At 38.5% G+C, this 24,973-nt stretch overlaps 1 protein-coding gene across 2 annotated transcripts; it reads left to right on the top strand.

The window, feature by feature from the left end:
* Positions 1-1,316: 1,316 nt before the first annotated feature.
* Positions 1,317-23,738, top strand: LOC118222781 (5-hydroxytryptamine receptor 1F-like). 2 transcript variants are annotated; one of them, XM_035408618.1, is made up of 3 exons: positions 1,317-1,697; positions 14,641-14,718; positions 19,210-23,738. In XM_035408618.1, exon 3 carries the CDS (start codon positions 19,256-19,258, stop codon positions 20,354-20,356), a length of 1,101 nt encoding a protein of 366 aa, XP_035264509.1. In that variant the 5' UTR covers positions 1,317-1,697; positions 14,641-14,718; positions 19,210-19,255; the 3' UTR covers positions 20,357-23,738. The 2 variants fall into 2 exon arrangements, with proteins under 2 accessions (XP_035264509.1, XP_035264508.1); XM_035408617.1 differs by having other exon boundaries at positions 14,638-14,718.
* Positions 23,739-24,973: the final 1,235 nt, after the last annotated feature.

Below are 24,973 nucleotides of genomic sequence, written 5' to 3'. Positions count from 1 at the left end.
CACATACCTGTTAATCATCAACAAATTAGTTTAATTTGTGGTTAGGGTGTGTAATCACACTATAAAAGGAAATACTGCAGTTCAGTGAGGTACAGTGTGGGCCAGATGCTGTAGAACAGCATAATTCAGTGTTAAGCGAAGTTATTAATATTACGTGTTTTATTCTGAATTAGGATGAAAGGTTACTCACAGCCTTTTATTATTCTGTCTTCACATGCAAGCACAGGAATATGTAGTGAGCAGAAAATGAAAGCATCAATGCAAATTCACTTAATAGGGTGCTACACCAACACCATCTTTGGTCAAACTGGCTGCTCTAGCCCCAGGTTGAAATTTGATCTGCAGTTGCTTGCCTTTTTTGTCTTAGACTTCAAAATTCCATACCATTACCTTAGACACTGTTGCTGGTAGAAAGAAAAAGAAAAAGAAAAAAAAAACTACTTCCATCAATCACGGTGTACATTCATAGAACCAAAGGAACAATTCAGACGATAACTTTGTGGCTGTACCAGGGATGTTAATATAGACTAACTGGTTAGTACATTATGTGGCTGTGCTTTCAGTATCCCTGTTGGAATTACTTGGAAGTGGCCACCAATCACAGTCCATGTTTGTTCTGTTGGGTTGTTCCCAACGTACTAGATGACTGGTTGTGTTCCTCTCAGTTTTGTACCTAGTAACATGTCATCACAGCTTTCCTATCCATATTTTATCATCTCAGATCATAATTACAGCCATCAAGGGCTCTCTGGCATTTTTATATGTGAACCTATGCATGCTGCGATGATATTGGCTTACTATCGATGAGTCCCCTATATAATAGCATATGCTTTTCAAATTTTATTACAACTTATTTACCCATGTAATTTTTGGGTTTGCAAGCTGCAGTATATGTCCCAGTTTCCTTGTGTAGTGACACCCAATCTGATACAACGAGTTGCACATCATTAGGCATATTTATCAATTTCAGTCATTTTCATTATAAGGATGACAGCACTTACTGCAGTATTGATATCATGTGATAAATTATCTACTGTTGACTGATTGCTCCCCTTGTATTATTCATAACAGACTCATGGGGTTACACGTGAGAGAATTACGGATCCATTGTGTGGAATCAGAGCCTGCCATTGGCATAAACACTCTATGTTATCGTTTAGGACCACCGCCATCCCTGGACCGCACAATTCAATTTGGGTCACAGCAACATTCTTGTTTTGGGGCCACCAAAACTCTAAAACAGGCTCTAATATGATCGTTAATATTTAATGTCGCAGTTTCACAATTAAGCAACAAGAATAAATGAATTTGCCATATCCATATCCTTTAGAGGGTGGAATTTTTTTTTTTTTAAGTATTGGAAACGCTTTTACAGTCCACCGTCTTACAAACGTATTTATTTCTTAACTGTTATACCATGTTATTCTCATTCTGCAGCTGGGCGCGGGGCACCTCCTCAGCTGTTGCATGCCGATGTGTTGCTCATCAGTTACTGCGCATGAAGTGACTCTCGGCAATCTCACAGTACGTGGGTCTTTCGAACCAGTGGCATGCTGGAATCTACCTACTGACAGATGCCTCAGCTTAGCGAGCTGCCTGTCGGAATGAAGAAGCTTTCCACCGTATCTGAAGAGGCGATTGTTGGTTTTTGAAGCCGGGTGAAATGGACGACTGATTAAATGGCTGAAGGGTGACAAGTAAGTTACCTAAACAACTTAATAACTTTATTGCGTACGGTGTGATTTTTGACACTCCGGGAAGGGGTAAAGGCAACAAAACAAGCAGAAAACTTGGCATATTTTGAGTCACGTCGTATTGGAAACTACCTGTCCTTTCCGTCTTGAGGAAATCACAGTATGTTTGAATTGCTATGAATTTACAGGTTGAAACAGTCTCCTCAGTCACAAAATATGTTCATACACCTGATCACTGCGTCTATGGAATTTTATTCTACAGGCATAGCGATGTCATTTACGTTGACTTCATCTTTTAACCGCCGGTGAAATGCAGATTATTTTTTTTTTTTTGAACGCCCCAAAAATCATGCCAGTCGCATGAAAATCTCATGCGATATGTAATCACGGTTTGCGTTTGGCTGACTAACATATAGTGTAAAGCAAGATGAAATCTGATCGATGCATTGATCATTTGTGGAAGCGTTCAAATATGACTATTAACCATATCAAATTACGCACGGTCAAGCCGCGTCCTACAGCGGCTCGATAATGTATTTCAACTTGTCTGCACAAACGATTGAGAAACGATGTTGCTCGGTGAGGTAAAGGTGTATTTATGATATTTATTTATTTTTAGGATGACTTTGCAGAAACTTAAGTTGGTTTTTACATTTAATTACGACCATTTTAGGGTCTAAATGAATTCTGAAATCTACAAAAATTAATATAGCCATTGCGGTCTTAATACATTATGTTTACTTTCATATTCTTAATACTCACTGACTGGCATGCACTGTACTGTGGTAACCTGTCGATTGTACTTTTGATTTACAATAGTCATCTCCAAATCCTCTGTGGAACCTCCATGCTGAATGTAGTAAAGAATTCATATAGGCTACCAAGAATGAGGTGATGCATTGGTAATATGCGAGGCTCACATTACTAAAAGTGGTGTGTAATAGCTGGAATTGTAAGGTCCGTAAATATCTTTGAAGATTAAAGCACTACAATTGCATATATATTGAGCTGATCAGCTGGCTGGAGAAAGTGCATACAGCAAATAAATAAATAAGTAAGTAAATAAATAAATAAGTAAGTAAATAAATAAATAAATCTCGACACACGTCATTCCGTAGCTTAGCCAATGACCTCTGCCTCTGTTACTTGTACTACCATATTGCCATATACATTTCAGGGTGTGAAAATCCTGTTTTCACTACTGGCATGGAAATATCTGTTGCAGATAACCTTTAATCAGAGTTTCTGACATCAGGCATGGATTAAATTAAATAATGCATGACAAAATTCCTAGTGTTAATTCAACTCAAATATCTACTGGATTGTTCAATGTCCCCCAACAGTGTCAATTCCGCATTGGAAATTTTTCTGTGATTCAAAGATTGTCATAAACACCATATACAAAAATGTAGATCTTACAAGCTGTTTAAAACATATGTTACTACTATGATGCATTGCACTTAGTTCACAGTATTGATTTCAGGCAGGTACTACATTTTTTATGGTGGAAACCATTTTACACATCAATATAATATACTCACCTACATTAAAAAAACAGGTTTTCTAAAACCTGAGACATCAAAAGTAAAAATAAAATAAAATAAAATAAAATAATAAAAAAATGTATTAATACTAAGAAGACTTGGTTGAGGTATATTACAGGCCACAGTGAATTAGCCTGATCACCCTTTAAAAAATTGGCAAGCAAAAATACAAGTCGTAAGCTCACTCAAATGGTAACTCTCTGTTGTCCTACAATGTCATTCTTTGGATTTCAATTATCTCTGAAGAGCACGTATCAAGGAGAAGGTCACACGGATGACAGCACGTTCATTATGTCTTTCTCCACTTGCATCAAAAATCTCTCTTTAGCTTCAATCCCAGAGAAAAGTGCGGGACATTGATTTTAATTAAACTGGTATGTTTCAATCACACACACACATATATATATATATATATATATATATATATAGGAATATATATATTCCTTTGGCTTTATAAATGGCCACATGTAGTCCAAGGTGGGGAGCAGTAATTAAAATTCACAGGTTCACGGGTTCTGAATACAACAGTTTCATTATTTATTCATTTTTTTTATTTATTAAGCTAATGATGACTAACAGTCCATCTGGTCTGAAGGCAAGTACAAGTAAAATAAAACAAAACAGAGGGTCAGTGGGCCCACTGGAAGTGATTCCAGCACCTCTGGTCTTCGACATTTCTTCCCGGCATTTTGAGCTTCAAAGTCTGCTGTGATGTTGATAGTGTCAGCAGGCTGGGCTGATCTGAAAACAAATAAAATCTGTCAAACCAGCGATACGGACCATCTAAGATACCTTCGAGAGTCTGTTGTAATAGGCCCATGTCAAAAATGTTGGATGTAGAAGTGTGCACTGCTGAATGCCTAGAAGTTCCTGCAGACACCCCCCTTCCCAATTGTAAATACTGTACTTGCTTGACAGGTTAGTACCGACTCATAACTTGTTGCTATGGAAACAGTCCTTTAATTTGTTAACTGTTGAGCTGATGTTGACTGTGTTGTCTTTGCTCAGTACCATCTAACATTATCTATTTATTAATTTAGAAAATTCGGCTGAACTGACTTAGGCATTAGATGGGACCGAAAGACACCCTATGTTGCAGTTATTTCCCCTCACCCTCATTTTATATAATTTCTTTGAAACCCCTTAATATCGTCCAACAGGCTTCTGTAAACTGAGATACTAAATATACATGGAATGTAATGTAGGCTTCAGCTGAAACATAGTGGTTGCTCTCCATGGTTCTGAATTACCTCTGATTACAGGCCATAGCTCTGGTTGGGGACCTCCCATGAGACTGCTCTTCACTGCCTTACAAACGGAATAAGGGTATAGCTTTAGCAGTGTTTGGACTTTTGTATTGGAAATTTCATAATTTATTACCCAATGTATTATGAATGTGAAATAGAAAACAAAACACTGCTTAATTTTATTAAAATATTCAAGTACTGTCTAAGACTGCGTCATCTCAACTGGTACTGTTGCAAACTATAATGAGCATGAGTTTTCAGGAGAACATGCTCTTCCTGAATGAAAGCAGTGAGATCAAGTGAAAGAACAAGAGAGAGAGACAGACATAGAGAGAGAGATAGAGAGAGAGAGAGAGAGAGAGAGAGAGAGAGAGAGAGAGAGAGGGTATAAATGTTTTCTCTCCATTTTAACCTGATTTTACCCTGATTTCAATGAGAGTCTTATGATGTATGATGCGTACTGTATACGTACATAAGTTAAATTTAATGGCCATTATAAATGACAAATGCATGGGTAAAAGAATACGCTTTGTGTGGAGCCTGCTGTATGAATGCCTTCATGTGGGAAAACGTTATACCCTCAGTGTAATAATATTCAACCTGACAAAATGGTAAGGTTATGGGGACACCTGTTTGTATAACAGTAACTCAATTCAGCAGTATTTTTCATTGAATCTGTACTGTGTAGTTTCAACATACAGCAGTATCTTTATCTAAGGCACTATTCACTTTATCTAAGGCAAATTAAATGGTTCCATTTGTTTATTTTTTCCATTTATACAGTGTTCTGAAGCCCACCTTTGTCAAGGCTGCAATGGCAGTGCCCCCATTTTGGTCATGAACCGGTAATCTCTGAGTTACAGAGTGTAGCGATATTACACTTCACAGGTCAGCTCTCTTCTATTTTATTGTTTTCAAACAGCAGATAGATAGAAGCTACCGCCAGAAAAAAGAAGAGACAGAGATGGTAATAGACAGATAAAAATGAAGCAGCAGGCACATAACATGTAGCAGCGGATGAGAAAGGCAAGCAGCAGAGAGAAAAGCAACAACAGACAGAAATGGACAGAAGCAGAGAGAAAGAGGCTGAAGCAGACAGTAAGAGGAATCAGACAGAAAGAGGCTGAAGCAGAGAGAAAGAGACAGAAGCAGAGAGAAACAGAAAGCAGCAGACAGAAAGAGGTAGAAGCAGACAGAAAGAGGCCGAAGTAGACAGAAAGAGGGAGAAACAGACAGAAAGAGGAAGCAGACAGAAACAGAGAAAAACAGAAAGCAGGAGACAGAAAGAGGCAGAAGCAGACAGAAAGAGGGAGAAGCAGACAGAAAGAGGGAGAAGCAGACAGAAAGAGGGAGAAACTGACAGACAGACGAAGAAACAGACAGAAAGAGGAAGTAGCAGACAGAAAGAGGATGTAGCAGACAGAAAGAGGTAGAAGCAGACAGAAAGAGGATGTAGCAGACAGAAAGAGGGATAAACAGACAGAAACAGGGAGAAGCAGACAGAAAGAGGGAGAAACAGACAGAAAGATGAAGCGGACAGAAACAGAGAAAAACAAAAAGCAGGAGACAGAAAGAGGCAGAAGCAGACAGAAAGAGGGAGAAACAGACAGAACGAGGGTGAAACTGACAGACAGACAAAGAAACAGACAGAAAGAGGAAGTAGCAGACAGAAAGAGGATGTAGCAGACAGAAAGAGGTAGAAGAAGACAGAAAGAGGATGTAGCAGACAGAAAGAGGCAGAAGCAGACAGAAACAGGCAGACTCAGATAGAAAGAGGAAGTAGTAGACATAAAGACAGATAAGCAGACAGAAACAGACAGAAAGAGGAAGCATTAAGCATGAAGGGATTAGCAGACAAAAATATGCAGAAGTAGACGGAAAGGGGAAGTAGCAGACAGAAAGTTACCGAAGCAGACAGAAAAAGGAATCTGGAAACAGAGGCAGAAGCAGACAGAAAGAGAAAGCAGCAGATGAAAAGAGGCCGAAGCAGACAGAAAGAGGAAGCTGGAGACAGAAAGAGCCAGAAGTAGACAGAAAGAGAAAGCAGCAGACAAAAAGAGGCAGAAGCAGACAGAAAGAGGAAGCTGGAGACAGAAAGAGCCAGAAGTAGGCAGAAAGAGAAAGTAGCACACAGAAAGAGGCAAAGGCAGGTGACACAGGGGGAAGCAGCAGACAGAAAGCAGCAAAGAGAACTAAATGAAGCAGGAGACAGAAAGAGGAAGTGATAGACAGAGAGTAAACAACAGACAGAGAGTCCTGGTTCCTGACAGGTAAACATGTGGGAGCCATTGCCAAAATGTCTTCCTGGAAACAGGGCATTTTCATGGTGACACAGGGATGTAGTTTCCATAATTTCACGTATGATCCACAAACTATGCCTTGTTTCTTTGAATAGGGGAACATTTCTCCAAAAGATTCATGCATAAAACAAAGGAAACTAGACCACCCACTGCCAGGATTTGTTTTGAATAGCCTTTTCTAACATGGTAGAGCTGTCTGTACTAATGCTTGTAAATCATTATGCAGGATTAGCATTATGTCATTTAGTTAAAAGGCCTGGCATCTCCCAAGCGTGGCTGCAATGTTGTGACATTCCATTCAGCTTTAATCTGTTTTAATTACTGTTGGGAAGGTGCTGCAATAAAGCCAACCACAAGATGGGTTTTAATTTTTATTTTATTTTAATTTATTCATTTATTTATTTATTTTGGAGAGTAAATTGGCATTCTGCTACTCTGTTTTGCCTCTATTTATCATGACAGGGGAATGTCATTATTGAAGTCATAATACATTTCTGTCATGTATGAAGGTGAGTGAAACTGGATGTGTGAAAGCATGAAAAGCCTGTCTAACAAATTCTGCTAAGGGTGAAGAAAAGGTTTTTAGAAGTCATCACAATATCACAATAATATGCATACAGACATACATATAAATACAGTAAGCATGAATACATATATGAAGTTAATGAATTTTCCTTAAATACTTTAGAAAATTTTTGGATACATCTATTACATGCTGTTATATTTAATTATAAGGAAGTAACCTCCGACATTGCCGAACTCATCGATCATTGACAGAACAATATTTGTCTGAAACAATATTCGGTAAAACACAGGGCTCCAAAGTCAGTTGCTCTTTAAACTGCTCTCTTCCTCATACACAGAAACAGGAAAAAAAAATGTGAGCTGAAAATATAGATATTTACTGTAATTACCTGTTTTAAAGACTACAACATCAGTATTGGCAGTAAGAGTGCCAACAGGCTAATAGCAGCATGTTGGCATCGTTCTTGGAATAAAATGGTACCATATTTATGGAAAAAAAATGTAAACTGAAATGTTTTGAGCTTGATCATAGCATTCTTTACCAACCACCATCCATTTTGTCTGTAGGCTTTTTTGTGGTTTCTAATTAGCAGCCAAATTAGGCCTTAGAAATCAGGTGTGTGGAATATTAACAACTACTCACTGATTTAAATAAATCACTTCAGGGCTGAAACACTACAAACCAACAGACACCATGTGTCTACATTACATAAATAAATAAATATACCTTTATACTAAAAATAATCCAATGAATGCTAGTGGCATTTTTCAACATGATGAAAAGAGCCATTGTACCATTATGAGGCAGAGAAATAAGAAACAAAATGTCAGAGACATAGGCCAAATCTTAGGGTAACCAAAATCAACTGTTTGGAACATTATTAAAAGTAAACAGAGAACTGGTGAGTTCACTATTCATAAAAAAGTGCTGTAAATTCTACATGGTGAAAGCAAAATGTATAAAAATTCCCTTTAATAAAAGCTGAGCGTATGCAGTTCAACCACTGTTTGATTACAAATCAAAAATTGAGGAGTGCACAGCCAAATCAAAAATGGGTCTTTTTCCCAAACGTTATGGTGGTCACTATACATATGAGGCAATTAATTTGTGAAATAAGTCATTAAATAATAACTAATTATTATAGAATTTTTTTTTTTATTATACTTATTTTCACAGCACTTTTGTTGTATTTAATTACATTTTTATTTCATAATAACAGGTTTTATTTCAAAGTGGCTTTTTCAGAATATTACGTTTATTTTATAATGGCGCTTTTCCAAATTGCACATTTCCAAGTAGCTCTTTTTATCATTTCATGACACTTTTATTTCCAGATTACTTTTCATGATGACACAACTGAAATATATTCAGTTTCTCCAAGACAGTGACCTGTGTCCTGCACGTCCCACTTGCTTTTCATAAACGAAAACTTCGTAACAACCTGAGACAGAAAACTTTGTAGAAAAACATAATGTTTGATAGATGGAGGCAGTTGAAGTGCACCATTTGTTTCTTAGCTTATCTGTGCTTTCAATCCTGTGAAAGCAGGCATCCCTCTTCTGGAAATAGATCATGCATGGCATATTTTGTTGCAAAGAACACACTGGAAAGTACAATCAATCGTACACCCCCCTTGACAGACTGAAAAATAGATAATAGTAAAGTGGATGCATTTGAAGCATTTAATGTTCTGGAAAGGGGCAGCATTTCTGTCATCCAGTCTTTGTTGGACTGTAGAATGTCACAGCTGATCTGACAGAGTGGGATTGACTCCTGTCCAAAAAAAGGAGAGTGCTATAACCTTGCCCGTCTTAAAATAAGAGTTTATTGGCTGCAGCATTCTGTTGAGGCACCACGTTTAGAATGAGCCTCACAGTCTGCTGCTTTGCCCAGGGTACGGAGGATTCAGTAGGTCAGGGGTCCGCGTTTCATCGCTGTTCAGTGACCGCTGCTGGCTGATCAAGTGCCCCTGGACCGCCTGTTAAAGCTGAAAATGAAAGGTCTTCCTCCAACTCCACTCTGCACAAGCTTTGCTGTAGTCTATAGTGTGGATGCTTACACTCTCCCAAATCACCAGTGGGTTTTGTGCATGAACGCGGCTGCGGTTGCAGATAATTGGACATTCTGAATTAGGGCGGGAATTGGGTTCAGCCCCACTTTGGGTCCAAAATTTAATAAATAAATAATTGATTGATTCCTGCTTAACCATTCACCTGCTCTTAAGGAAAACAGTTTCCCCAATCCAGTGCTGCTCGTGTTTAAATAGCATTTGCATGAAACTTCGTTGCAATAAGGTTTTTTTTCATAGTGCTGAACCAAAAGCAATTGAACCAGAAGGCAAAACTTTGTGCGCATTATTTTTTGTAGTTTTTGATTCCATCCATGTCCAGCGGTGTATAACTCCTGTGCTTCCCTGGCATTGATTGTATGACAGGTAAGGTTATTGGACCATACTGGTGATTTTTATGCTGGTGGTTAAGACTGGAAAACAACTGCTTCAGTTTGTGATGCCGGTTGTTCTAATCAGTTACCCGTTTTGTAACATTTCGTTGTTGTTGACAGAATTACATCCTAAGTTGGTCTCTGACGGGTACATCTTTTGCTATGAATCACATGACTAGCATCCTTTGATTGAACCATTAATTAAATATATACAATACCAGTACAAAATAATAAGCACAGGGTGAGCACAATATTTTGATTCAGACCAATGATAGTGTTTACATCAAAATTATTATTTGAATAATTTTGAAAATGCGACCAGAAGATAAAACAATTAGACATATATTATTGAATTGTATGTAGAATTCATAGTGGCTGAATTATCTCCATGTTTTCTCCCCGAAAAACAAATTAAAGCATGGACAAGGGTGAGACTAAAAACAAAAAAGAAGAAGAAGCAATGCTAAATTTAATTAATATGACCATCTCATATTAAAAGTTCTAGCCAAATCTGGAGGGGATTAGATGGAAGTAACAACTAAGATCGCCAAAAAAAATAAAATAAAAATAAATAAATAAATGTGAAGTGTGCCCTTCACAAATTTTGTTCTCCTCTGAAGAAATCCAATCAATTTGAAGCACCTTTCCGTAAAAATTTGGGACAACAGTTGGGAATCCCACAGCAAACTGTTCCTGAAAGTAATTAGTTCCATGTGTATGGGACTGTGTTCATTTGAAAGTCAATTACATTCACATGTTGGCACATTTTCCCTTTGCAGTTTGTTGGAATCCATTATTTTATGAAAAAAAAAAGAAACTGTATTGAGGTGCCAGCTCCAGGTGTGCACAATGCTGACACATTCATTAATGCATCTGAATAACCAGCTCTGTGCTAGGCCATCCATAAATTGAGCCTGAAAGAGAGGGTGCTATCACACCACATGAAATGACCAACAGGATAATGTACCAGGAAAATAACGCTTTCAAAAATGATTGCTTCTTTTAGAAGTGTACAGTTTCAAGAAATAACTAACATACAGAATATTTTTACACAAGGGACTTAAGTCACGCTTACCGTATAACTGGTATAACTATAAAGATTGTGACATTCTCACCTACCCAATTACACGCAGGCTGTCACCAGCAATAATGTGGCCAGTGGCAATGGTAGCTAAATTGGCAGCAGAACATAAAGGTCATCGAAAAGGGCAGCAGAGCTTTAAGAAAAACACTGTCCCGTGTGATAAAGATTGCAAATAATGGAAAGGGTGTGTGTTCTGCTTAAATTCTGATTCCGGTACATGGGAATCTACAGACTTTACAGCGTTTTCACCAGTTTGAATACTTTAACTCTTTAGATACCAGTATCATTTGAAGAAAACACTCCTGCAAAACTGATAATTTTTAGTGATTTCATGTAATGTTAAAACAGTAGGATCTTTTCTGGCGATTAAAGGGTTAAATGTATTTCAATTATTATTCCAAACCCACAAATGAACATAAAGACAAGGAAATGTTTCCCTTTTGAATTGCAATCATTATTCAATGTTGTAATGTCAAATCTGTATGTGAAAGTAGCTTTTTATTACATGCAGGCACACAGTGTATTTAGCTCAATACATTTTGTATTTAGTAGTATTTGCTGTTTGCCTCACTGTATTTTGCTCTCTCATTGCATGTCAGAGCTGGCTAGTTAATTATCCCCGCTACATTTCAAAATCAGGGGACATAATTTGGCAGGTGTGTATACTCACAGTTACCAAACACGTAATCACTGAAACCAAATAATCATTGAAACCACAAGCAGAGGGTAGCACTGATTTTCATTCTGTTCCACAAAGCCCATTCTAAAGAGAGCAGCTAAGATTGATTCCTATACATACTCTTGTAGAATACAATCTCTGAATGTGTTAAAAAGCAGTAAAGTTACTTCACTAACAGCGGTTCTTGACATTCTGCTTTCCTACAGCCACTATTGCAGCTGATCCAGCAACAGATTAGATCTACACATGCGAGACCATGGTCTGTCTGCTCTCCCACTTCATATGAACACCTATGCATGCTTTGATCTTTCACTCAAAGGTGACGCTTCTTTATTTTGAAAGAAAGAAACTAGTTCCTGAGTTCTCAGACTGCCTGAGGAACCAGTGAAATACTGAGAACCCACTGAGAATCTTACTGAACTGCTGTCATTTTTAACCAATGAGAAAGTGACAGAAAAGGTATACGGTAAAATGTCCAGTGTTTATTCAACACTCAACAGATAACATTTGGTCCCACATTCCAGAGTGGGACCAATTGTTATCTGTTAAGAGTTAAATTAACACTTTTAGAATTTAATGAACAATGTTAGAGTTGAATTAACACTGTTAGAGGATATTTTAATGTGTATTCCTTAAACAAAATAAATAAATATAATAAAAAACAAGAGTCAGATCAGAACAAGCAGAAAATATATTTTTTCTCTTGTATATCCTAATACTTTCTGTATTCATAGTATCAAAATACTATAAAAAATAAAGTTATTATTAATGTTAAATGCTTTTGTTGCCAGTTTCTTAATATAAATAATATATTGAACTCCAAATATGACATTTATGCTATTATGCTGATTAAGTAAACACAGATCATAGTGCATTCTTCAAGGTTATTTCATTAATACAAAGCAAGGAAACACAACAGGAACAAAGTTTTCCTCCAGAAATAAATGCATTTCGGTAATTTAGTGCTTTGATGCTTTATATTTTCCAGTGGTTTCAGTCACAAACGTTTATCTTTGACATTGACCGTCTTGTGGAGACAACACGCTATCTTATTCCTACAAACCTTACAGCATGTCTTACAGCCTGGATGCTTCTACCTTTTGTTGCCTTGGAGACCATTCCTTATTTCTCCAGTATTCTGAAAATCCTTATTGTCCTTGCCTCTTCCTCATATAATGCCTACTCCCACAGACTCCTAATCATCACTCCTGAAATAGCCAATTATTTCGACACATCAAGAGAGAATTACATTTTAACACACTGCTGATTATTGAATAAAGTATGTCAGATATATATGAAACAATAATTATGGGATATTATACTTTAGATATTTATCTAAAATGTCCTCATTAATTGTATGCCACAGTTGAATTACATACATGATTTTCAGCAATAATAATAATAATAATAATAATAATAATAATAATAATTGTCTTCATCATGTGAAATGCACTTTTGTGTGCTGCTTTGGCAAAAAGTGTGCTAAATGAAAATATTGTAACTCTAATCACAGTCATCATCAATCCTGTCTCATCAACATTATTTTAATTGCCTCAGTCAGCAACTCCACCAAGTGCAATGACAAAGACACTTCCAGCAACGTTCTGTAGTCTTGGATGTATTTCCTTTAATACTGGTACTCTATATGTATTATTGGGCTGTTGTAATTTCTTGTGCTACATTTTGTTGCTACTATCTTGGCCACGTTCCCCCTTGAACAAGAGTTTCTATCTCAAGGGACTTCCTTGTTAAATTAAGTTTAATTAATGAATAAAATGAATGAAGTATCTGTTCACATTGCATAGTTAGGTGGGATGTCACAATCCACATGCACGTCCCCAGATCCACATAATGAATAGAGGATGCCTGAACATAGACCAGGGATCCTGCACTACAACAATCACTGTTCCGCCAAATAAGCCACCTCAGGGTCCACACATAAGTAGTACTTGTTTTTGATTATGGACACTTTTCTTTCTTCTAGAAAGGTCTGCCCTTCAGGATCGTGTTGGCCAAATCTGACACCCTGTGTCAAAATGTAAATATCCGATTGGTGCCCTTGTCCCTGTCCTCTATTATATGTGACCAATCAGCTGGGCATCACTTTATAGTGAGTGTCAGTCCCATTGGAACTCAGTGGAGAAGCACTGCTCTTAAGTTCACACCTGCATTTGGCTGCACTCTTAGCCCTGCCATTTCTTGTTTATTTCTTTTTTTCGTCTAAAAGTATGTTGGGGACCATTCGGGCAAATTTGACACCAACTGTAAAACATTCCATTCATTTTTTACTGTATCAATGCTTTCATATTTATACTGAGTTCAGGTACACAGAAATCCACAAAAATGTATTGTATTCAAATATAAAAAAGGTCATGCTGGTTTTGCTTAAATGCATTACATAAAGCCTCCTAGATAGACAGAATATCCATTGAAAGCCTGACGGATAGCATTGACCGCATGGCTACACATTAGGATTTTCCCTATTCAGTACTATAATTACTGCCACTGCTTATTATGCGATTTCTTGTTGCATAGTAGCGAAGTTTGCAGTGTGCTTCTATCTGTTATTTAATTTGTCTGTTTGTGAACATGATAAATACAAAGAATAAATGGGTTTGGACATACGGCCTAATAACCTGCCTATGGGACAACGGAGAAAGATGAGAAATTAGAGGTGCTATTTTTGCTGTCTTTTCCACCTGTTCCACTTTCTTCTACTCTGACCAGGGCATCCTTACTTAATATTTAAAAGTGCGCCCTGTTATCTACCAGACCTGGGTCAAATACGTATTTGTTTTGGATTAAAATACTTTTCTGTGCTCTATTGATCTCGCCTGGTGAAACTGAACCTGCCAATAGGACCAGAAGGTGGGGTTTGGACTTTTTGAGAGTATGTCATAGGTTCCAATACACCAGACAAGCTCAGTAAAATGTAGAAAAGTATTTGAATCCAAAACAAATACGTATTTGACCCAGGTCTGTCATCTGCAATGGAAGGCATACTGACGCGTAAAGCAGAGAATCTTCTTCTGTACCAATCCGCTTGTGTTTTCACTCATTCCATATTATGTTGAATTTTGTGCATTGGCCTTGACTGTCTATTTTAATTCTCTCTCATCAGCAGTTGCTGAACATCCGTGGAATCAGAAGACCAGTGATTTGCTGAGAGATTCACTGGATCACAGACAGATAAGTTAAAAAGGTAATGTTCATAATTTAACATGCCAGGCATTGTTCATTTGCACTCACGTATTCTACTGTAGATAAGAACACCTGCTAAGTGCCTAAATGTAAATGTTGATGACATTTTACATGGAGATCTATAGGCATTATTTTACTCCAGTCATCCTACCATTAATTCCTGATATTCTAATTTAACATATATTGTAAAGGAATCTGATTTTATTCATTAATCTGATACTGTGGGGTTTTTTTTGCGATTGAAATTTTCTGTCATTCAGTGTATGCTTTCACTAAAAATGTTGAATGTTGAGATAGGTTTAGTGTGTGTGTGTGTGTGTGTGTGCCCATCACTGTTGAACACTGTTGGCCTTTGTGGCGATGTAATGCTGACTGCATTGGAATGCCCACATGATGATACATTTCAGCTTTGTAAGTTTAAGGCTTTGGAGTGAATGTGTCTTATTTGACCTCAGAACCAAAACAGAATTAAACACCTCTGTATGTGTTTGGGTGTTTGGTTCAGTAGGCTAAATGAACTGTCAGAACTATATAATGTAAAACTAAAGGTTGCACAGTTTATAAAAAAGGCAACATTCATACACTGCACCATGTCATTTGTACAAATACTTCAGAAAGTCCATTGCAGTTATATCTGAAAAGGTAATCAACTTTTTATGAGTTTTAAAAGAAGCTTTGGAATGTATTGCTTCGCTTTTTCAATTGTTTTCATGTGTATTTAGTGAGGCGCTCTTTAGTTAACACATCTGTCTACGTGCAAAACAAAACAGAATGTCAGGCTGAGAGTTTCCATGACAACAGTTCCCACATTCAAGAGAGAATGATGGGATGCAGCATAATGTTGTATTACTTACAGTAAAGGGCTTCTTCTTCTTGTGAAAAATGGGAAAAAATCAATATTGTTTAGAGGTACAGGGCTGTGCAGAGACCTTTTGAGAGGCAGGTGCTGAAAGCGCTGAACACCCGAGAAAAACTATTATAGTTCATAATATTTTTCACCATAATGAATTAATAAAAATGAATTACAGCAACAAATAATATTTGTATTAATTGAAAGGGGCACCCTGGGTACTTAGGGCAAAAGGGACAGGTGCTTAGGCGTGTGGACACCCCCCCACCCCCCACTGCACTTGCCTGTTGAGGCAAACGATACTATATCAAAAAACAAGTATCACTACCCTTTATGCCATGGGATAGACTCCTCACCTTACAAGCTACATCACCCACTTAGATATAATGAATTGCATGGATATAATATTTGTGAACTTAATATTTCAAAACGATCATTTAGATGGATCGCACAGCTGTAGTTATTTCCAGGATAATAATATATATTAGGTTTCTCAACTCGAGCTTGCCACTTTGATGAGTAATTTGGTTGCATAAATGCAGCGATGGTGAGAAACTGAGTCACGGAAGGAGTTTTACACATTTAAGATGCTGTGATCCATCCATGGGAGCCCCTTTATCATTTGTGGAAATGCTTCAACAAAATTGCCCTCAGGTGCAACTTGCAACAACTACTGTAAATGAACAGACATTCACATGAAGATATTAATGGCAGTAACTTTTTTTTGGCTCTATTCATCCGTGTGGTGGTTTCTTGTGCATGATATGAGGTCCTGCAATTAGTTTCAGGAAATCACTACATTAAAATTCAGGAAATCACTCAATTAAAATCTAAAGTTAAAAAATATTAAATTATTAAAATATTAAACTTGCCAAAAGACCCTAATCCTATGCGGCGGTTCCATCCGCATAACTGCGCCAGATGTTCTCATCAGGAAATAAGAGAACAGGAGCAAAATGGTACACTTTCCGCTCTTTCCCCTGATGAAGGAAGGTACAGCACTACAGAAATTTGTTGTGATACAGCACGGGTTTAAAAAAGGTGACATTAGCAGACGCACATAGCGTAAAATAAAAATCAGTTTATTCAGTCTAAAGAATCCTAAAAAAAGTAAAGCAATGTTGAGGGAACAGCAGCAACCATTTACATGTGTCATGAAAATAAGCACACATTATAAGCAATTTTAGGTGACATTTTCTATGTACGTACAGCCCTTCATAAGAGCTGTATAACTAATTCATAGGCATATCTTCATAAGCCCTGCATAGATGTTCACAAATGTTGATATCAGTTTCTTAAAAAAACAAAACAAAACAAAAAAAAAAAAAATGTTTCTTAAAACTCAGGCATGAGTGTCACTTCCTGCATCAGTGGCACTTTGCTGTTATTGATTTAAACATTATGAATGCTTATGTAGTGTTTATGAAGGTACTATGTATTGTCAATGAATGGGTTATATACCTGTGGATATACTTATGAAAGATCACTGATAGAAAATTGTCCTCAATTATTTGCTGTTACTAGCCCTTTCAATTAATTTGGTAAGAGATACCACATTCACTGGAGGACTTTCCTCTTCCTTAACTCTTCTCTCCTCCCAGTCACACATATTCTTTATTCTGGCCCCAAAGTGGTACAAAAAGCTCCTACTACAATTAGGACGGCAGGGCCACTATAGATCATCCCCAATAGACTGAAAACACACATTTTTTAACTGCATCTCATCTCCCAAATGCTAGACTCATGGATTCACTAGGCCCAACTATGTTGTATCTTGCCACGTCTACAGTAAGTAAGTTATGTATCAGCAGCTACTATTGGTCATGACCCTAATGTCCTTGCATTAGTTCTTAGTTGCCTAAACCTTTCTGTATATACTGTAAGAGTATCTGATAAATGGCTCCATTTATGTAAATGTAAGATCTGAATTTATAAACCATGTGTCATCTCTTTCATAATTCATAATGATAACAGGTACGCAATGGCATGTATCTTCTGGGCCATTGTACAAACTGCTCCCAGATTCTGGTCTGATCAGTGAGAACAGACTGCTCTTAAAGGTAGGATTGGCCACATGTGAACTCATTTATGAAGAGGGATCGCAGAATTCTTGCCTGTGGTCCTCTGTGGAGATCATTTGGACAGAAACTCAATTCATAGCCACAGATCAGGGTGCGCGACGATGGTCAATCCACTTCAGAATGTCATTCCATATTCTGATTTTGATTATTTAATCGTCTCAATATTTGTAATGTGCTGATGGTATTTTCGGTAAAATCATGAGCTGTACTGTAGCTGCAGACTGCCCAGCAAACAAGCACCTGTCGGACTATCATCAGTGCCAACTGTCAGCCCACCAGCATTTTGCAAATTGGCAGTATAGTGGTTTGCTAGCAGCAAGGCCATTTCACATTCTCGTAACAGCCGATCCTCATCTCCACTTCCTCATCTCAGCTGTCTGCTAGCGGTGCGCTGCAGTGCGAAACCCTAGCAGTCCGACATCTGCGCCGACACTGGGCTGCTAGGGGGCACTGTAGGCCTGTTGGCTGTGTGAAATGTTACACTGTGATCTGATATACGTATGAGTGAACCAACTTTGTTGTATACAGCTGGAAAATCAGAGAAGTAATTCAGAGAAGTCACATAGAACAATCGATTGGAACAAAAGCCAGCGTACAACCGGGCCCTCAGGGACTGGATTTGTGCTGCCCTGTCACAGAGGCTGATCGTGGTGATACTCCATGCAGGAAAGTGCTGTTGTAAATACAGGTAGTGGCATGCTGTTTTAAAGATGATAAAAGCAGCCATCAATCTCTGTGACATACAGTAAGGGTACGTACTCCAGCCGTGAAATGTCCTTGCTCACTAAAATATTTCATATGGCATAACATCCTGACGTTACAGTAAATCAGGTCAAGAGGGTGACAATGTCAAGACCATATTTGGGAACAAACAATCAGCTTTGTTTTTATTTATCTATGGGACTTTTATCTATAAGGAAATGACAACACGTCATGCAGGGTTTACTCAGAAATCCTGGAATGCTGAAGTGTCCGCAGGTTTTTGTGATTTCCTTTCTATCATCAGCCAATGGAACCTTGAAAATAGGATGTGGAGATGTGGAGTCTTTGGCTTATAAATGAGTTATATTAAGTGCATAAATACTGAACGCCAAAAACCAACAGACAATTTAGCCCTCCAGTTCTAGAGCTGTGATCCCTGCCCTGACTTCAGAGAAGAATTACAAAAAAAAAATAAATAAATACAAAAAAGAACACAGAATATTACTCAGACTCATGCTGTCTCCCCAACGCCCTGACATGTTTCTGCGTATAATGAGCAAATGTTTGAATTCTCAGAAACCCAACCCACTCACCTGCCAAGTACTGAACACATTTTGTCTGAAATGAAGCCAGGGGGAGTGTAGTATCATTGTGAAAAGCAATGCGTGTTGGAAAGCACTGTCATAATACAGGTCAAGTAAGACTGTGATTTTTTTTTGCTTTTTCAGCATCACATTTGATGGAATTTTGTTGGTTTTTAGGCATTGTCAGCTCTTTACTGTCACTTAAAATGTGTTTTTAAGTGCATGAACCTGTATTTAAATTGCATTTGGATTCTTTCTTTCTATTTCTGTCTTAGTCTGGATTGCACATCCTTGCCAATCTGTGGAGTACCTGCCAGAATCATGGATTTATCTAACCTCACTGTTACGGATAATCCCCTGGATACAGGGGGTAAGAGCACTTCAGGCAATATTCTCCTCACCCTGACTCTGTCCGTGTTGGCGGTAATGACCACCGGCATCAACTCTCTGGTTATTTCCGCCATTGTCGTCACCCGGAAGCTTCACCATCCCGCCAACTACCTGATCTGCTCACTGGCAGTCACCGACCTCCTGGTGGCAATCTTGGTGATGCCCTTCAGCATCGTTTACATCTCCAAGGAGACCTGGATCATGGGGCGGGTGGTGTGCCACATCTGGCTGGGTGTGGACGTCACCTGTTGCACCTGCTCCATCCTGCACCTGGCAGCCATTGCCGTGGACCGCTACCGGGCCATCACGGACGCGGTGGAGTACTCGCGTAAGCGCACATCCCGCCGGGCTGCCGTCATGATCGCGGCCGTTTGGCTCATCTCTGTCCTCATCTCGCTGCCCCCGCTGGTGTGGAGGAGCAGGGACGGGGAGTACGAGTGCATCATCCGGCACCACCAGGTGGCCTTCACCATCTACTCCACCTTCGGCGCGTTCTACATCCCGCTGGGCCTCATCCTCATCCTCTACTACAAGATCTACCGCGCTGCTAAGACGCTCTACCACCGGAGGGGGACCAGCCGGCTTACCAAGCAAGAGACGAACGGGACCACCCTGCCCATCTGCCCGGACCGAGAACAGCAGAGCCCGGACACTGTTAGCCCAATGGATAAGTCCTTCTCCGAGCACTCGACTGAAGGGGATCGTCCCCGTGGCACCATAAAGAGCTTGCCCAGCGAGTCCCGCCGGGAGAGGTCCTTCAAGGGCCCATGGATCTCCGTCCCCAGGGAAAAGCGGGCGGCGACCATGCTGGGGCTCATTCTGGGGGCCTTTGTGATCTGCTGGCTGCCCTTCTTCCTCAAAGAGGTGATTGTCAACGTCTGCGCTTCCTGTGGCGTCTCCGGGGCGACGGCCGACTTCCTGACCTGGCTTGGGTACCTCAACTCCCTGATCAACCCCCTCATTTACACTATCTTCAACGAAGATTTCAAAAAGGCCTTCAAGAAACTGGTCAAGTGCAGGCATTACCTTTGATTGACAGAGATGCTGCAGTGCCATGGTCCAAATGCACTGGATTAATGATTTGGATGTAAAACAATTGCATTTGATACAGTATGCATAATCTACATTACAGCAGGAGAATCTGTGCGATGGGGTATGGGGCAAAAAGAAAACTGTTCATTAAATCCTTAAACAAAATGATCAAAATAGCAACCAACTACAGGACCGGATTCACCCGAAAATTCCACAACTGGTGACGTCAGATTAATTGTCAATTTATTAAACCAAAAACCTTTCACATTGGACTAATATTGTTATGTCTACATTTGCAGAGAAGACCACAACAGGTACCTTTTTGAAGTGTATGCAGAAACGGATTACATGTTTCAAATTCTACAGCAAATTCCAGGAAACAGAAGCAGTGAATGTTTTGAGTTGACTAATATTTGTTGGTCATTAGACTTTCAGATGAGATCCAGTGCTGGAGCACTCTGCCGCCTCGCAAGGATTACACCTATCTCATATAATACAGATATATTGTGTGAACGTAACGCATTTCCTGTTTATTTAGGGGTTATTTTTTAAGGTTTCTTTTTTAAAAATAGGTAGGCCTAATACATAAATGCATAAACAATTATGTGGCTTGTAGACAGGCATGGGCTGGTTACCGGTTTCACAGTTCTTGACATTTAAAAAAAATTACAGTGCTGAAACCACAGAAATTTCTCCTTCACACTGTTCCAACAGTATCAGATTGTTATTATCATTATTATTATTATGAAATTGACTACTCACAAAGTGTATCTAATTTACTCGTAATATTCAGCACAGACATGAGATGAATATCTTTGGGCTGGACACATTTCTGGCCAGGGAGGATATTGTCAATATAATGATCTAACTACTACCCTATCATCAAGTGATCAGTTAGACAGGAAGAAAAGTGGAAGCAGACGTGAGGTAAGTTCATGAGCACCCAAGGAACACAGATTCAATTTCTTGAATAAACATTGAAGAGAGAATTAGGAGAATCCCCAAAACTCCCTGAAGTCAGTGGTGTGGGAAAATGTTGGTACCAAATTGGCATGGATCAGAGGAAGGTCATCTGACCTGTCAAAGGGAAAATGGCTGCAAGGGCCATTCACTTTTTCTTTATTAACAATGGGCCTCATTCACCAACCATTCTTAAGAAGAATTTTCTTCTTAAAACCCACTTACGCAGTTTTCACGAAGATTCTGACATTCACCAGTGTTTTCTTATTTGGGATTTGCTCTTAGGAAAGAACCAAATCTACACACACTCAAGAGCACACTTACGCACATTTGACATGTTTGTGTTGTTATGGGGATTGGCGGGGCGTTATTTATGTTAATTAGGAACAACTGGCACGCGCTTTCAATTCACGAGGACAATGGGATTCATCATTATCAGAACACAGGTACGAACAATTCTGCGGTTTAAGAACATGTCATGAATCAGACATAGACCTTTCTCAAGAACAAATTTAAGAAAAAACTTAGGAAGATATTGGTGAATGAGGCCCAATATTCTTAGCTAACTTTTCATGCTAGTAAGTTAACAAAATCATACCTCATTGGGCTTGTTCAGACACAAACCTACTGGTACTGTCATGTGTGAATGCTACCAACCCAATAAAATACCTGATAGTCCTTTTTTTGGTGAACAAGTGAAGCCACTATAATGCCAATGTTCTCACAAATAAACCTACCATGCAGGGCGACATATCCTTTGCAAACTTAATTTTTTCCGCATTCCTGTGCAACTGTCCCACAAAGGATGTTTGTAAATGGTATGTTTTTTTCCCGTTACTTAAGTTTTAGTTTTTTTCTTGAGCATTGCAGGTTCAATGTGTATATACAATGAGCTCCGCAATGTTTGGGACAAAAACATTTTTTATTTCACTCTGTACTCACAATTTTAGATTTATAATCAAACAAGTCACATGTGGTTAAAGTGCAGATTCTCAGCTTTTTTAAAGGGCATATCATATATTATGGTTTCACCATGTTCAGCTACTACTCAATTACAGCACTTTTAATACATGGCTCCTCCATTTTAGAGCACCATAATGTTTGGGACAAATAGCTTTGCAGGGGTGTTTGATTGGGTAGGTGTATTCAATTCCTTCCTTAGTGCAAGAATAAGAGAGCTTTCAGTATCTAGTTTTGTTTCTAGGCTTTGGATTGCCTTTGGAGTCTGTTGTTGGCATTTGTCACCATTAGGATCACCGTTGTGGCAATGAAACTCAAAGAAGCCATTATGAGGCAGTGAAATATGAAAATAAAACAGTCAGAGACATATGCCAAACCTTAGGTTTACCAAAATCAACTGTTTGGAACACCATTAAGAAGAAAGAGAGCACCGGTGTGCTCATTAGGCCAAGCAAGAACTCTACAGTTTATGACTGAATAATTCTCACCATAACAAAGAAACACTTGTGTGACAGATCAGAAGCACTCTTCAGAAGGCAGGCGTGGATGTGTTAGTGACTAGTGTCCGCAGAAGACTTAACAAACCAAACTACGGAGGGTACAGAGGCTACACTATAAGATGCAAACCACTAGTTAGTCGCACGCATAAACAAGACGGCCCGGTTACAGTTTGCTAAGAAGTATCTAAAATAGTTCTGGAAAAAAAAGTCTTGTGGACAGATGAGACCAAGATCCACTTGTATCAGAGGGATGGCAAGAGCAAAACGTGGAGGCCAAAGGAAATGCCCAAGATCCAAAGCACCCCCCGCTCATCTGTGAAACATGGTTGTGGGGGTGTTATCGCATGTATGGCTACAACATGTACTGCCTCACTTGTCTTCACTGATGATGTAACTGCTGATAGGTGTTTGGAGGTTTTTCTTCATTATGGTGAAAATTCTTTGGTCATCACCTGTAGAGGTTTTCTGTGGCCTACCAGGCCCTTTGCAATTACTGAGCTCATCAGTGCTCTCTTTCTTCTTAATGATGTTCCAGACAGTTGGTTTTGGTAAGCCTACGGTTTTGCCTATGTGTCTGACTGTTTAATATTTCTCAGCCTCATAATGGCTTTCTTGACATTCATTAGCGGAACTCCTGTCCTTATGCTGACAAGTAGCAATAACAGACTCCAAAGGCAATCAAAAGCCTAGAATCCTGACAAGATACTTAAAGCTCTCTTATACTTGTACTAAAGAAGCAATTGAAAACACCTGACAAATCAAAAACACTATTTGTCCCAAACATTATTGTGCCCTGAAATAAGGGGGGGGTTCAGAGCTGTCATTTCTCAATGGTGATGTATTAAAATGCCCTTTAATAAAAGCTGAGAATCGGCTGGCGACTCCACATGTATCAGAGGAGGCATGTGGTAGTCTATACCCTCCCCAGACCGACAGAGGATAGCGCATCGACCAGGACTGTGATACACATGGGGAATTGGTACAACGACTAAATTGGGGAGAAAATGGCAAAAAAAATTAAAACAAATGAAAGCTGAGAATCTGAACTTTAACCACATATGAATTGTTTTATTACTATTTTTATTATTATTTTATTACTAATATTATTATCTAAAATTGTGGAGTATAGGCCAAATTTGTGTAGCTCACTGTATGTCATGGAAACAATGCCTGGATGTCCCAGCTTCCAATCACTTATTGGTGTTCAAGGAGGTTTTGCTGCGCATTTGGCACAAAGAAAATCTTTGTGAAAGTTGATCATATTTCTTAAAACACATAAATAAATATATAAATAAATAAACATGCCCGTTGCAATTGCATTTAGCTTCAAAACAGGACATTCAGGCATCATTTTCATGTTTTCTTGTTAAATATAATGATACAGCAAAGATATAATGGGCATTAACTTGTACATTACTGCCAAGTTAGTGCAATCTGAGCTGGTAGCGCTATTTAAGGCTACCAGATAGGTCATCCAGAGGTGGTAGGTTTTATGCTTGCGGATATGCATATTCAAAGTATAGAATCATTAGTATACAAATGCTAATTTTTATTAGAATTTTTTTGATTGATTATGCAGTTATCAAAAGATAGCTGCAGGTTATCTCAAACGAATCAAGATAGGTTAGGATTACACAATGATACATTTTAGAGGTGCACAAAACTATACTGTGAAACCGTGATATTTTTTGGCAAAAGTTATTGTAATGACACAGTCAATATATACCAGTCCATGCCTATATGTAGATAAGCTGTACCAAACTCAACAGCCAGCTGTATCATAATATGTTTTGAGTTGTGGTAAAATAATGCATCCCACTTCCCAATAACCACATCATGATGTGCATTTATTTTACATTGTAACGTGAGTAGTTATTAAGTCATACATTTCTTCTTTGATACCTGTAAAGCTAATGCAGAGCTTTTTTTGGTTGAAAATTGTCAACAAATAGAAATATACAGAAAACATAAGGTAATATAAATTACCGATAACCCCCAATAACAACAGCAATAATAATAAAATAATAAAGATTAATTATAAAAATGATTTAAAAAAATTATAGATTGTGTAATAATATTTTTTTTTTTAAGTTACATTTCAAGGTAGTACATAGGTAGAAAATTAATGCTGCTACGTCATGTGTTGTACATGTTTCCTTGTTAAATGCTGATTGCAGAGTTGTAAATATGAATTTCA

Source organism: Anguilla anguilla, chromosome 3, assembly GCF_013347855.1.
Source record: "Anguilla anguilla isolate fAngAng1 chromosome 3, fAngAng1.pri, whole genome shotgun sequence".
Classification (NCBI taxonomy): Eukaryota; Metazoa; Chordata; class Actinopteri; order Anguilliformes; family Anguillidae; genus Anguilla; species Anguilla anguilla.
Note: the sequence above shows the minus strand (reverse complement) of the source record. Positions and strands in the feature narration are given on the sequence as shown.

Excerpts from the sequence above, each read along its gene's own strand:
- LOC118222781 (XM_035408618.1), top strand. The coding sequence starts at position 19,256 with ATGGATTTATCTAACCTCACTGTTACGGATAATCCCCTGGATACAGGG.